The 15,522-nt window shown below is 42.2% G+C and overlaps 1 protein-coding gene across 3 annotated transcripts in view; it reads right to left on the bottom strand.

Moving 5' to 3' along the window:
- thoc5 (THO complex 5) overlaps positions 1 to 15,522 on the bottom strand; it is a 41,572-nt gene that overhangs the window by 1,682 nt on the left and 24,368 nt on the right. For all 3 annotated transcript variants that reach the window (XM_038781797.1, XM_038781884.1, XM_038781973.1), the window contains 6 exons: positions 13,962 to 14,058; positions 11,691 to 11,805; positions 10,700 to 10,803; positions 7,282 to 7,369; positions 4,958 to 5,073; positions 697 to 887 (listed from right to left, as the gene is read on the bottom strand). In XM_038781797.1, coding sequence (XP_038637725.1) covers positions 697 to 887; positions 4,958 to 5,073; positions 7,282 to 7,369; positions 10,700 to 10,803; positions 11,691 to 11,805; positions 13,962 to 14,058 — 711 coding nt within the window. The remainder of the gene's footprint in view (positions 1 to 696; positions 888 to 4,957; positions 5,074 to 7,281; positions 7,370 to 10,699; positions 10,804 to 11,690; positions 11,806 to 13,961; positions 14,059 to 15,522) is intronic.

Here is a 15,522-nt window from a genome sequence, read left to right as displayed (position 1 = left end):
GTTTGATATTGCAAACTTTGCAAAAATACATTGCAGCAACATTATCTAGCCCAAGCAATTACATGACTAAAATAAATGTGACTGTAAAATATAGAGTGTTCGACAACAATCTAACAAATATAACTAAACGTTCTCAGTTGTGATTACTTGAAATTTACTTTCTAAGCTACTACAATACTAACTTCTTTGCATTGCAATCAGTCAATATTTAAAGGATTCACAAAGCGATAGGATAAGCAATACAGACTAGATAGCATCCAGATTGAATCCCCAGTCTGTGCTGATGTGCTAATTTCAGCTCGGGTAACAGTCAGGGGCTAGAATTGCATTCACAACTCTGGGTTAAGGAGACAAAAATCAGTTAAGTTTCCTGTTCCTGACTATTATTTAGCGGCCATGCTGGGTGCATGCACGTGTAGACACAGGTGAGGACAAGAATAAACTTGGCTATTGTGCACCCAGTTTTTAAATAGACTTGTCAATTTGGGCTCAGACATATTAACCACTTGAGTGTGGTAACGGACTGATAAACACTTGTGATTTCTTTTAAAGTGAGAGTCAATGCCTTTATAACAACAGGAGCAAGCAAAATTTAGTGCAGGTTTTTTAAAAAATGATGTCCTTCACTGATGTGCTAATCGGATATCTGCCGGAGGATATTCTTTTACACAAGATACTTGGAAAAAAAAAAATCACCTAACAAGACGCAGGCACATCTTCTCTCGTGGGAATTCCTTTGGTCCTTCCACACTGTTATCATGAGTCTCTGTTTCCAGATACACATCCAGACACATGCATAAACGTTGGATCTGATTTGTCAGCAGCTGATGCCCTGGCTTGGGGCCTAGCAATTCTTTGAAACATACATTAACTTCACTTTCTATAGCCTGAAAGAAACAATCCACACAGATGGTCAAGTTATATATAGTCATAGTAACGCTCCACAAGATTTAGATAGTGATCACAAATACATGCATGAACATCCGACACTGGGAAAGCCACAACTGCTTTCATTCACTGCATTCAATAAACATTCTTAGATCTGGTTACAAGAGGCAGTAACTCGTTCTGATGAAAACCTTCACCCAGAATATTTTCTTCCCTTGAGGTGCCGACAGAAATACCATGGGCGGGATTCTCCACCCCACGCGCCACATTTCTGCCCTGACCGGCCAGCGGGATTCTCCGTTATGCCAGCCGGTCAGTGACGGCAACCCCACACTGTCAGGGAACCCCCGGGTGCCAGCATAACGGAGAATCACCTCGGCGGAGAATCCCGGCCCATGTATTTGTATCCCTCCCTGTTTTTACTACTGTGACGAGCTGGCCTCATCATCATCACAGAGATACCTTGTTTACTACATCTGCTACCAGCTGTGCTCCTTGCACTGTATTAATGGCTCACTAAAAAAAGGCACAGCTCAATGGTGGACCAATCTTCCCTCTGCGTGCATGCACACACACGTCCCTACCCCCCAATCCCGCAGAAACACAGTAACAACATTTTCTTTGCTCTAGTTATTCAACAACAGCAGAGCCATTTCAGAAATGTGCAGTTGCCGCAAATTTTAGTGATGATGCAGAATTTTAGTTTCAGGAAACTGTCCTGTCGGCAAAATCAAAGCTGCAGTACCATATCTGTATCAAAATTCAACTGCACAGTTTTATATTTCTTCCTTCATGTGGTTCGCCAATATATATAGGGATTTCAAAAAATTTGAACAGAAAGAATTTGAGAACAGCAAGGAGGATAAAATATCAGATTTCCTGTGGATTGCTCATGGTAAATTGAAAGGATATGCAGCGGGATTCTCTGTTGGGCTAGCATCGCACCGCCTTGGGGTTTCCTGGCGGCGCGGGTTGTGAAAATGGGAAATCCCATTGGCAGGTGGCAGGAATGGAGAATCCCACTGATGGCGAGGGCACACTGCCCAGGAAAACGTGGCTGGCCGTCCGTCGATTCCCTCTGATCATGTTTTACAATTATTGAAATCATATTGCACGAATCATACAAGGCATATGTATAAAACACAATCGTAAATCTGTGGTATTGCTCACCAACAATAATGAAATATCTTCTGGAAACACATTCTCTATTTACTCGCATATTCAAATTCTTTCTGTCACCCTCAAGTCTTCACTTCTCTCCAGACTTCCCTCCTTCCCCATTACTACACACCATTCATGCCTCATTCGTCTCTTTCCATTCTATAGGTCTCTTACACATTTTCTCGGTCGTTTTACTGCATGTTTCAACCACAACTTACATCTATATAGCACATTTAACATTGGAAAAATGTCTTCAGGCACTTCACATCATTATAATAATATTCTTTATTGTCACAAATAGGCTAACATTAACACTGCAATGAAGTTATTGTGAAAAGCCCCTAGTCGCCACATTCGGCGCCTGTTTGGGTACATAGAGAAACAATTCAGAATATCCAAGTCACCTAACGGGACTTGTGGGCAGCACGGTAGCATAGTGGTCAGCACAGTTGTTTCACAGCTCCAGGGTTCCAGGTCCGATTCCCAGCTGGGTCACTGACTGTGCACGTTCTTCCCGTGGCTGCGTGGGTTTCCTCCAGGTGTTCCGGTTTCCTCCCACAGTCCAAAGATGTGTGGGTTAGGTGGATTTGCCATGCTAAATTGCTCTTAGTGTCCAAAAAATGTTACGTGGGGGTTACTGGGATAGGGTAGGTACGTGGGCTTCAGTAGGGTGCTCTTTGTAAGATGTGCAGGTTAGGTGGACTGGCCATTCTAAATTACCCCTTAGTGTCCAAAGGTTAGGTGGGGTTACTGGGTTATAGGGATAAGGTGGAGGCGTGGGCTTAAGCTCAAGTAGGGTGCTCTTTCCAAGGGCCGGTGCAGACTCGATGAACCAAATGGCCTCCTTCTGCACCGCAAATTCAATGATTCTGTGACAGAAGGCAAAGCAGTTCAAGTGCAGTGCACGGGAACAATCGATTGAAGTTATGACTCCCAATGTTAAAATGGGGTGGGGGGGGGCGGGTTTGTAGGTGGCTGGAGACATGGAATGGAGAGTTACAAAGAATTTGCAAGGCTGGAGGGCATTACAGAGATATAAAGAAAGGCCATGGAGCGATTTGAACACAAGGATGTGAGCTTTAAAACTGAGGTGTTGGTGGACAAGAAGTTAACTAATTTCGTGGAGCATAGGGGTGATGGGGCGAGTGGGACATTATGTAAGAAAGGATAAGACTAGTGGAGATTAGAATGAACTGAGGCTCAGAGGGAGAGTGTGCATTTTATTTTGAGAGGGAGGAATTGAGCGTAGCTTTGAAAGGGAGGTGGACAGTTTCTGAAGGGGGAAACCTATTTATAATATCAACCATCACAGATGTCAGGAAGAAATTGGGTTGGGACGATGAGCAAAAGAAAGTAAGAAGCTGGGCCATAATCAAGATGAGCTTAGAGAGAGTAATAGATCTGGACTAGGCGAGGGGCAGGCAAGTGCAGAAGTACCTTGGAGTTGGTGATAGAGGCAAGGATGGAGGGGGTAGGACTTTAAAGAGATAGCTGGTAGTTGAGAAAAGAAGTGAAGGGTTATCTTTTCCCCCATGACTTAGTTTCAAAAATAGGTTTGGGTTACTTAAACTCCCAGCCACATAAATGACAACTTTCCGCAGGTTGCCACTCGGGAATTACATCCTTAAGAGTCCTGAAATATTAGCAGGAAAGTTCAGCTGAACACTGCTGACACTGGGAACTCCAGTCCCAGAGAAGGACCAGGCCCTGTGCAGAGAAAAACAGTTAGAGATTGCCACATAAAATAGTCAAGCTCTTGACTCAAATCAGTTATTTCTTGAAAAGTTATTTGTGATGTAAATTTTATATGATTCAGTGGTATCAAAGGCAAAATAGTTTGAGGTGTTTGGCAGTTTTGTAGTACTTGCTGGTTTGTAAACATAAATAATTGAGGACTCTGATTGCCTAGTTTTAAGCTCTTGGTGAGGATTGGCAGTCCTGGGGCTGGATTCTCCGGTTCCCCAGCCGCTGTTTCTCGGCGGTGCACCATTCGCTGGAGGCAGGGATCGTGAATCGTAACAACCGGAGAATTCCGACACTGGTTTCCTGTCTGCCGTACAAATGTGTTTCATCATAGAACATACAGTGCAGAAGGAGGACATTCGGCCCATCGAGTCTGCACCTACCCACTTAAGCCCTCATTTCTACCCTACCCCCGTAACCTAATAACCGCTCCTAACCTTTTTTTGGACACTAAGGGCAATTTAGCATGGCCAAGCCACCTTACCTGCATGTCTTTGGACTGTGGGAGAAAACCGGAGCACCCGGAGGAAACCCACACAGACACTGTGGGAAAACGTGCAGACTCCGCACAGACAGTGACCCAGCGGGGAATCGAACCTGGGACTCTGGCGCTGTGAAGCCACAGTGCTATCCACTTGTGCTACCGTGCTGCCCAATTAATTAGCTTAATTATCCAATGGACTAAAGTTGAGCTACTCTGCAGATTTAATAAATAGTGGCTATGTGAGTAAATCGTCATTATTTTGCTCCACAAAAATGCTTTAGAGACACGTCATAACAGAGGCGAGGTAGGCTTTGAATTATAGATATGCCTCTGATAATAAATTATTGCATTTTTATGCTCATATTTTCTAGCTCTTTGTGCTACCAATACGCTGACCACTGAATGATGCAGTATTGAAAATGTACAATGACCTTGTAGAATGGTACCAAATTGACTAGATAAATGCCACAAATGTAAAATAGTTATTAAGTAGCAACAATGGAACAAGAAGTCAACTAATTTCAGGAACACAGAGTAAAAGAGTGAAAGTAAAGAAAATATACATTCAGATTTTTGTGTGGTACAGTATTCAGGTATCAGACGAACTCCACATAGTGTACGCTATTATGATTTTGACAGCCTGCTAAATGCAAAATAACAGTAAACAGTTTAACACTTTACCATTAGATTATCATCATTACGGCTTGATTTCTCTCCTTTCCAATTTAAACAGATGCTGAAGATAGGGGGGATGGTAGAATAACCAGGATTCAACACGATTGCCACATGGAGCTTAGCTAAGTGTAAAGAATGAACATTTAAATTAAATAAACACAGAAGATGTTTTAATCAAAGGCAAAGTCACTCTCCGCTGTAATTTGCAATCTGTTACTCTTACACTTTACAGTGCTAGTGTTACATTTGTAATCTGTTACAAGTGAAGTGTTCTTAATATTTTAACAGTGGTTCTTGTATTGGCCGATGCCACGGAACAGAAGCTGGTCTTACAGTCTTAATAAAGGTAAGTAACCCAAGTATTAATATGTAAGCAATTTGCAGCAATTTCAACAGCACTATTTTTGCTACACGTACCAAATATTTTGAGACTTGTTAGATATTTAACGCAGGTTGTAATTTACTTAGACTAAAACAGGATATCTATTTATATTAAATAATGAAAACGAAGTATAAATAGTTGGCAATATCTTTCAACTCAACTCACACAATAAGAAATATCCACATTGTCTCAATTACTTTTCGTAAGAATCAGTTATGAAGAAATAAGTTTCTGATGGTGTGCACTCAATAAAACCCTGCTTTCAGAGCAAAAATGAAACACATTCAATTCTAAATTATTTGGGGTAAGGAGGAGCCGCAGAGGATGACACTTTGTAAAGACAACTGAAATGTCATTCTCTCTGAAATTATTAGTTTGATTAACCTTTTTAAAATTATTTTATGGGATGTGGGCATCATCTGCTAGATCAGCATTTATTACCCATCCCTAATTGCCCTTGAGAAGGCAGTGGAGGGCTGCAGTCCATGTAATTCCGCAGTGCTGCTTGGAAGGAAATTACTTTATCGTGGTTTGATACAACTGAGTGGCTTGCTAGGTCAGTTCAGAGGGCATTTAAAAGTCAACCACACTACTGTGGGTCTGGAGTCACATGTAGGCCAGACCTGGTAAGGATGGCAGATTTCCTTCCCTAATGAACACTAGTGAAGCGGATGGGTTTTTAAGACAATCAACAAGGGGTTCATGGTCACTATTATGGAGATTAGCTTTCAATTCCTGATTTAACTAATTTAATCTTAAATCAGCCAACTGTTCCCACAGCGTTAGTCTGGGTCTCTGGATTACTAGCCCAACGACAATACCACTACAACATCGCCTTCTATTAGATCTTAAACTTAAACCTCTCAGATTTATTTCTGACCCAAAAAGGTGGACTTTTTTTGTGTTAACCTAAACCAGATGTAGTGATACAGTTCAATGTACGACTGAAGTTTCTTTAATAACTGTGAAGCAATTGTGAGGCTATGGCAAAGTGACATGATCCCCAAGATATAGCCTGTATAACAGGTTATTTTTGAATTCCAAAACAGAATTACAGAAAATTGCCAAATTATACGAGATTATTCAAACGGTATACATGGTTTCAAAACTTGTATTTTTTGGGTCAGAACCTAACTGAAAGGGACAGCAAAATCTTGCGGTTTCTGAGGAACAGAAACTAAAACAGAAACATAATGTACCTGGGGAAACTGAGGCTGGTTGAAACCAGAGAAAATGTACAGGGTCATCCAAACTCAGATTACTCAAGTGGTGCAGGGTAGACAAGTTGAAGAAAATGAAGGCTGCATTAGGTGCTGGCAACGGGCAAATACAAAGTGGTTGCAGCTATTTCTGACAAAAAGTTATTGAATGACCTGACCAAACAGAGCACAGGGTGGACCCACACCATCAAGACTGCCTTGAGCAAAACAGAGGTAGATCGGGACAAATGCGGCATTTTAGTGAAGACCAAATTGGATTGCTTGGGAGCTGCAGTCGGATCAGAGTCAGTGGCCAAAACCCTGAAGAAAAGGAGCTGGGATTCTGCGGAGGAAGAGCACTGAACACTCTTTGGCTGAAATCATATTTGTTAAGTGGATAGTTTAGTAAATCAGTGAGATCTATCTTTGCTGTATCTGCTTTATAATGTATCATTTATAGTTTATATTGACCACAATTCGCTCGTTAATTCATGCTTAATTTTTTGTTGATTTTGGTTGATAGTTAAAGTAAAAGTTATAAAACAGGAAACCTTTCCCATTCATTTTTGTGTTGGGGGTCATTTAGTAAATTTGGTTTCTTTGGTTTGTTGATCTCCATGGGGATCATAAAATATATATAACTGCTACAAAAATACTCATTGTGTATTTGGTCAAAAGTTTAAAAAGCTGCTACAATAAACGATTAATATCTGCAGATATAGGCATTTTTAAAGGAACTTGTCTCCTACCTGTTCCTCGTTCTATAAAAGCTGAAAAGAAGAGATCAGTCTCTTGAGCCATGTCTGCTTCTATGACATGCTTGGTGAAAGGCAGAGCCTAAGAGGGAAATGAAGAGTTTAATTCTTCAGCTTCTAATCTCAAAAGAACAGATTCAATATACAATACTTGCATACAACATGAATCCTTCAATTGTGCAGTAATAAAATAATTATATAAGAGATTACAGCACAGTAATAGAACATGCTGTATGAACCAATGCTTATACTCCATTTGAGCCTCTATCCATCTTAATGCAACTCATCCAAATTCTGAAATGAAAGCAGTTGACGACTGATTGTGCCATCAAGGAATCCTAGTAAAATTGGGGGGGGGGGGGGGGGGGGGAGGAAAGAGAGAGAGAGAGAGAGAGAGAGAGAGAGAAGAGAACTCTTTACTGGTTGAAGTCATGTCTAATACAAAGGATGTGGTGGTTACAGACTAATCATCCCAGCCCCAGAAATCAAGACAATGTACTAGACCCAATCAGCTTCAGCTGCTTCCTCAATGGCTTTCCCACCATCAAAAGTGGATATGTTTGCTGATGACTGAACAGCATTCATTTCCATTCCCAGCTTCTTAGACAATGAAGCAAGCTGTTCCCGGATGCAGCAAGCTCTGGACAACATCAAAACGTGGGCCAAAAAGTGATAAGTAACATTCATATCAGACAACTGGCAAGTAATATTTTATTTATTATTTTTCTTAAAAATCCAATTAAGGGGCAATTTTAGCATGGCCAATTCACCTACTCTGCACATCTTTAGTTGTGGGGATGAGACCCACGCAAGCACGGGGAGAATGTGCAAACTCCACACAGACAGTGATCCGGGGCTGGGATCGAACCCAGGTCCTTGGTGCCGTGAGGCAGCAGTGCTAACCACTGCGCCACTGTGCCGCCCGGACAACTGCCAAGCAATGACCAACTCCAGTGAAAGGGTAACCATCTCGCCTTGACATTCAACAGCATTGCCATTGCTGAATCTGACACATCCCACATCCTGGAAATCACCATTGACCAGAAACCTATTGGACCACCAGTTATTGTGAGGTGAGTGACTCGTCTCCTGACTTACTACCACCTGCAAGACACAAGTCAGGAGTGTGATGGAACATTCTCCACTTAACAGAATCACTACAGTGCAAAAGGAGGCCATTTGGCCCATCGAGTCTGTACCAACCCTCTGAAAGAGCACCCTATCAAGGTCAATTCCAGCACGCTATCCCTATTATCTCATAACCCATCTAACTGTTCGACACTAAGGGTCAATTTAGCATGGTCAATCCATCTAACCTGCACATCTGTGGACTGTAGGAGAAAACTGGAGCACCCGGAGGAAACCAACACAGAAAGAATGTGCAAACTCCATCCAGTCACCCAAGGTCAGAATTGATTCCAGGTCGCTGGCACTATGAGGCAGCAGTGCTAACCACTGTGTTGCCATGCTTCCCACTTGCCTGGATGAATGCAACATCATTAAAAGTCAAGAAGCCTGACACCATCTAAGTGAAACAGCCGGGCAGCTTGACTGGCACCTCATTCATTACCTTAAAGATTCACTCCCTTCAGCTCTGGTGCACTTTGGCTGCAGTGTGTGCCATCTATAAGATACACTGCAGTAACACACCAAGTTTTCTTCAGCAACATCTTCCAAACCTGCCTAGAAGAACAAAGGCATCCAGCACATGGGGACACCACCACCTCCAAGATCCCCCCCACAAGTCACACACCATCCCCGACTTGGTAATATATCACTGTATCTTCGCCCTTGCTGGGTCACAATCCAGCCAGGGGACAGGGAGGGGGGCATACTGTCAGGGTGCCGAGAGGGGGATGCGCACTGCCAGGGTCCCCGGGGTGGGCACACTGCCAGGGTGCCCAGGGCCTCGTTGGCACTGCCAGAGGCCTTGCTAAGTAGAGGGGGTTTCCTAGGGGACTAAAGTTGGGAGTTGGCAAATCAAAATATCAGTACTGCCGGAGAAACGGCACCCTGATCTGCGAGGAGCCTCTCCTCAGCAGGAAATTGCTCTAAGTGGGGCCTTGGCGGAGAGAATCTCCTAGAGGTCAAAAAAGGGCAAATTACTGTTGGATAGCAGGATGTTTCCGCTATATGTGCCCTTCAGCGGTCTGCTAAATCTCACCCTCCATCTGTTTTTCCAATTCATTGGGATGTGAGCGTTGCAGGCTTTGCCAGCATTTATTGCCCATCCCTACTTTCACGCAAGGGGGTAGGTGAGGGTCAACCACATTGCTGTGGGTCTGGAGTCACAGGAAAGCCAGATATATCCTTTCCCAAAGGACATTAGTCAACCAGATGGGTTTGAACGACAATCAACAATGGTTCCATTATCATTAGACTTTTAATTCCAGATATTTTATTGAGTTTAAATTCCATTACCTGCCATGCTGGGATTCGAACCTGGTTCCCCAGATCATTATTCTGGATCTCTGCCCAGTGACAATACCACTATGCCTTTGCCTCCCCTCTATTGCCTTAGTTCCATAACATCCAACATCCTACCTTAAAATTAGTCTCCAAGTTAGAATGGCTAATGCCAAAATTCAGTTTTTTTATAAAAAGGCGTAGGCCATGAGCTACAGAATAACAATAATAATCTTTTATTGTCACAAGTAGGCTTACATTAACACTGCAATAAAGTTACTGTGAAAAGCCCCTAGTCACCACATTCCGGCACCTGTTCGGGCTGCTGGCCTTGTTCTGCATTACAAGCCAGCTGTCTGGCCCACTGAGCTAAACCAGCCTCTGCACCATATTCTACAGGTCATACTGATTCAGTCACACAATAATATTGTCAAGAAGAGGCTCTTTGGCCCATCGAGTCTGCACCGATGCATGAAAAACACCTGACCAGTCCCTAGGTCATATTTTGGGGTTTCTCACTGTTTCACGATGGAAGCGTCTTGGCACTCATATTAATTATGTAGAACACGAATATGAAAGCACAGATGGACTGAAGTTAAAAATTAATGTTTTGAAAATGACAGTATATCAGGCCATACATTTTTTGATCTTTAAGCCTGATATTAACCATTAAAGGAAAATGAAGAGTAAGAGTTGTATTCCTGGACCTCTGCTTTTGCAACCCTTATGTCAACTGTTTGGGTGTACTCAATTACCAGCTATGAAAAATAACACGGAAGTCAATGTGACAGGTCACACTGAAGTATGAATATTGTAAACGAATAACTCTGACCTAATAATTCTGAAGGAACAGCATTGCATTTAATGGTGATACTGATCAGTTAAGCCTCAAGCCAATAACTCTGACCATTAGAGTTCTATCAATAAGGGAAAATCATGAAAAAAATAAAAGAATATCAAGAGGAGGAGATGACGGAAACAATGTCGGTAAAAAACACACACATACCACATAGTCTTCGTATGAAATAGCACACCATTTGATCAATCTAGATATGATCTTCACTGGGAAAAGATGCAGACACTCACTGGATATTGGCACAATACTGTGCTCTGCAGCCAAAAATACAAAATAGGAAAATCTGAATCACAATACACGTATCAATGAAATGAAATAAAACGAGGAAAGTACTGAACCGTCTTTTCAGCTTTTCTTAAAATCTTCAATAACCATTAACTTAGTTGATTTTTATATATTTGGATTCTAGTAGGAAAACAACATCGATGCTTTTAATATTTATTAATCGAACATTCAAGACAGAAACTGAAATACAAGGGAACAAAAGATTTTCAAATCATTTATGGCATCTTTATAGCCATGAGCCAGTCAATTTTGAACTGTAGAAAATGATCTGAGCATCAGTTCTAGCTGGTTTTTGCTACTCTGCAATTCATATTTCCATCAAAACAGTTCATGACAAGAGTTCTCAAGTGGACAGGGGATGTGTAAATGTGACCTGACACACACCTACCCAGATTGGTTCACTACATTCTCAACTTAACAGTAAATCAAAAATATCGTTCCCGTCCAGGAAAATCAGAGAAAGCAGCAATAGGAAATTGAATCTGAACAGAGGGATCCGCTGAGAAAGAAGTTTGTGGTAACAAGAACAAGCATTGTACATTGGTGAGGATCATGTTACTGTGGTGAAGTGCTGAACAGAAGCAACACAGTAATACAACTCACACAACTAACCAGGAAATAACAGAGAAAAAAATGCCCTGAGGTTCACATGTCGCTTGCAGGTTGTCCCAGAATGGCAATGCCAGATGTCAGTGAGCAGGGCACCCTCTCAGAATGCAGGCTATGTGCAATCGGAGAACCAGGCAAAAAACAGAAATTACTACCCTCACAAAAAAAACAGTTTTCTCGTGGCATTACACTCCCCTGATCATTAATTTCTAGGAGCTTGGAAAGGAAACTGTTTGCTGATACTCACCAAGTGAAGCAAACTGCTTCTGCAGAGCCAGTCGAGACTGCAACCTGACACGCAGCAGTTTTATTGTAGTTTCCATGTGACTGGCACTCAAAGAATTGTCAGCCATCACAAATTTCTGTTGGAAGGGCAGAAATAAAATACAAAGACTCGTGCAGAACAGTCTTGGAATCTCATCCAAATATATATATAATTTTGCAGTTATTTCTAACATCCTCCAAATCCTCTGTCAAAGGTGATTTACAACTGAAGCATAACTTCCTCCCCTTTACATTTCAATTCCCTGGAGATAAATGCCACCATTCCAGGACCCTTTGTGATTACATTTTGTACTTGCACTTTTGGTACAAGCTTTTAATGTTTTCTTAATATGTAGACATCAAAATCCCGTTGTTCCTCCAGAGTTTCTAGTCTCATCCAGCTAAGAACTAACCTGACCATGTCCCTTTGTAACTTTCACCTCCCACCTGCACAACTTGCTGTGCCTCCTAACTAGGTGCAATCTGGAAACTTGCCATTCATTGATCCATGGTAGGTCATACGAGGAAAGGTTGAGGGTGCTAGGCCTTTTCTCATTGGAACGGAGAAGGATGAGGGGCGACTTGATAGAGGTTTTTAAGATGATTAGGGGAATAGATAGAGTAGACAGTCAGAGACTTTTTCCCCGGGTGGAACACACCATTACAAGGGGACATAAATTTAAGATAAATGGTGGAAGATATAGAGGGGATGTCAGAGGTAGGTTCTTTACCCAGAGAGTAATGGGGGCATGGAATGCACTGCCTGTGGAAGTAGTTGAGTCGGAAAAGTTAGGGACCTTCAAGCGGCTATTGGATAGGTACATGGATTAGGGTAGAATAATGGAGTGTAGGTTAACTTCTTAAGGGCAGCACGGTAGCATTATGGATAGCACAATTGCTTCACAGCTCCAGGGTCCTAAGTTCGATTTCGACTTGGGTCGCTGTCTGTGTGGAGTCTGCACATCCTCCCCGTGACTGCGTGGGTTTCCTCCGGGTACTCCGGTTTTCTCCCACAGTCCAAAGATGTGCAGGTTGGGTGGATTGGCCATGAAAAATTGTCCAAAATTCTATGATTAACCTAGGACAAAAGTTTGGCGCAACATCGTGGGCTGAAGGGCCTGTTCTGTGCTGTATTTCTCTATCTATCTATTGACACATATGGTGAAAAGCTGAAGCCTCAATTCAGATCACTGGGGAACATTACCCGACACATCCCTCCAGTCAGGGTACATTTCCTTTATCCCTACGATGTTTCTGACTTCCCAGCATATAAATAAATTAATTATTTCAACAAAATCATTTGTTGGACAAGAAAAGAACATTTTACTCTGTACAAAACTATTTTATTAGTGTGGCAATACCCTTCACCAGTCATCCCGGGAATACCTACCTGCAAATAATTTATGTTGACAGATGCATTTTGATCGCTAACCATTATACATCTCGGCTTCATTTAACCATTGTGAATTTGGTTAACTGTTTAATTGTTGAATTTGTGATACTGACTGCTCCAAATCAAATGGCATAATAAGAAGCCAAACGCCAAGGTCCACTGTACCTGATAGCAGGGTTGGTGGCCTAATACTCGATTGTTACCTAATGCAGTTGGTACACCACCCTATTGACAAAGGGTCACCAGGACTCGAAACGTTAGCTCTTTTTTCTCCCTACAGATGCTGCCAGACCAGCTGAGATTTTCCAGCATTTTCTCTTTGGTACAACACTCTATTGGCCGTGACTAAAACAGTTTTAATATAAAATTGCTTGATGGCAGATAGGGCACAGGTTGTTTACTGTTTCTTAAGTGAATCCACAGGAAAAAACCCCATCTCTTCACAATAATTCTATCATGAGATAGGGCTATGTCTTTCTGCTTGGAGCCTCTTCCCTTCCACCTTTAAAAAACCCTCTACCACGATTCAACGTTTAAAAAATAAATTTGGAGCACCCAATTCTTTTATTTCCAATTAAGGGGCAATTTAGCGTGGCCAATTCACCTACCCTGCATATCTTTTTTTTCGATTGTGGGGGCGAGGCTCATGCAGACACGGGGAGAATGTGCAAACTCCATATGGACAGTGATTCGGGGCCGGGATTAAACCCGGGTCCTGGGGGCCGTGAACCAGCAGTGCTAGCCACTGCGCCACCGTGCTGCCCCATCACGATTCACGTAACTCCAGTAACATTTTGGAATGTTGCTCACTTGATGCTGCCTCAATTTTAACAAACACCTCACTGAATTGCAAAGACTCACCTGTGGCTGGTCTTTTGGAAAATGCAGTCCTCCGAGCTTCTGAACCCAAACATAGGGATGTCCCAGCTCGCCAATATAGTCACTGAAAGTTAAGATTCTAGAGAAAACATTTTCAGATTAATTCACAGAGCTAAAACGTTTGCATGTTTGGACTCTAATTTCTGTTCTTAGGTCAGATCTGGCTTGCCAAAAAACCAGGTTATGAGAACTAGAAGCAAACAGTCTTTTGATCTCTGGAATCTGACTTTAATCAAGTGCAGACTGGTGGAATAAATGTCTACCTCTGCTATCTGAACAGTTCAAAAACAAGTCAGCCTATTTTTTCTCATGCGCTTAGAAAAAACAATGAACGAATCCTGACACAGCATCACAATCGCAATCACAAAGTATTTCATAAGACAAAACGTCAATATTTATTACATTGTCTCCAACACATTTGTGACATGCAATTGTAATGATCTTAGAATCCCTACAGTGCAGAAGGAGGCCATTTGGCCCATTGAGTCGGCACAGACCCTGCGAAAGACCACCTTACTTAAGCCCAATCCCCGTAACCGCACCTAACCTTTTGGACATTTTGGGGCAATTAAGCATGGTCAATCCACCTAACCTGCACATCTTTGGGCTGAGCGAGGAATCTGGAGCACCCAGAGGATACACATGCAGATACAGGGGGAATGTGCAAACCCGACACAGATCTGGACAAGACCCCCAAATATTTGGTGTGCTCCAAATACTGGTTAGGGACCAGTAACTTTCTACATAAAGTAGACAAAGTGTGAGATCCCAGGTACTTGTTCAGGTAATAAAGTCACAAGATTCCAGAGCTTTTGAACCAACAAAATAAATGTTACTATACAAAGTCAGAGAAGTAAAATAATTTACAATATCCATCTTATACTCTAAAATTCAGAATAAATATGAGGTACATGTGAATGAACAGGCAAACTAACACACCACTTTGCACAATAAATGGAAGATGTGACCAAGACAGTTCCCATGGATTTTTAAGCAACCCACCCCATCAGTGAAAGTGTAATTACACAATCTTGTTAAAACTCTGTCTCCTTTTTGAGGGGTTGAAAGTGTTTACCGTTGAAGAACTAGCCTCTGAATTCCCTCCAAAGATTGTTCTCACATGGACTACATTAATGCCACCTCCCAGGGTTTCAATCTCCATTCCCAAGACTACTTTCCCCAGGATTCCTGAGTCTGTACTCCAGCAACAACTCAACGACACAACTCCATCTCTTCAGTCATGCAAAGCAGAACGCCACTATTCCAAAGTTTTATCCTTTGTCCCACTGACCGCTGAACAGACACGAACATTCCCCTTTCCTTTCAGATTATCCAGGGCTTTTCCCAAACCCTCTCTACTTAGAGCATGCCAACCCAGCTCCTCAAAGCTCACAGCAGCACTTTAGCTGCATGGACCTTCTTTGCTTGCTTCTGACTCTCTCCCTGACTAAAACTGACTGACCTTTGAACTTTTCTTTGCCAACCATTGAACTGATTTGGGTGGCTTATCAAAACACTCCAAAAGGGTTCTATCTTTCTTACT

This window comes from Scyliorhinus canicula, chromosome 1 (assembly GCF_902713615.1).
Source record: "Scyliorhinus canicula chromosome 1, sScyCan1.1, whole genome shotgun sequence".
Classification (NCBI taxonomy): Eukaryota; Metazoa; Chordata; class Chondrichthyes; order Carcharhiniformes; family Scyliorhinidae; genus Scyliorhinus; species Scyliorhinus canicula.
This window is presented reverse-complemented; position numbering and strand designations above follow the sequence as displayed.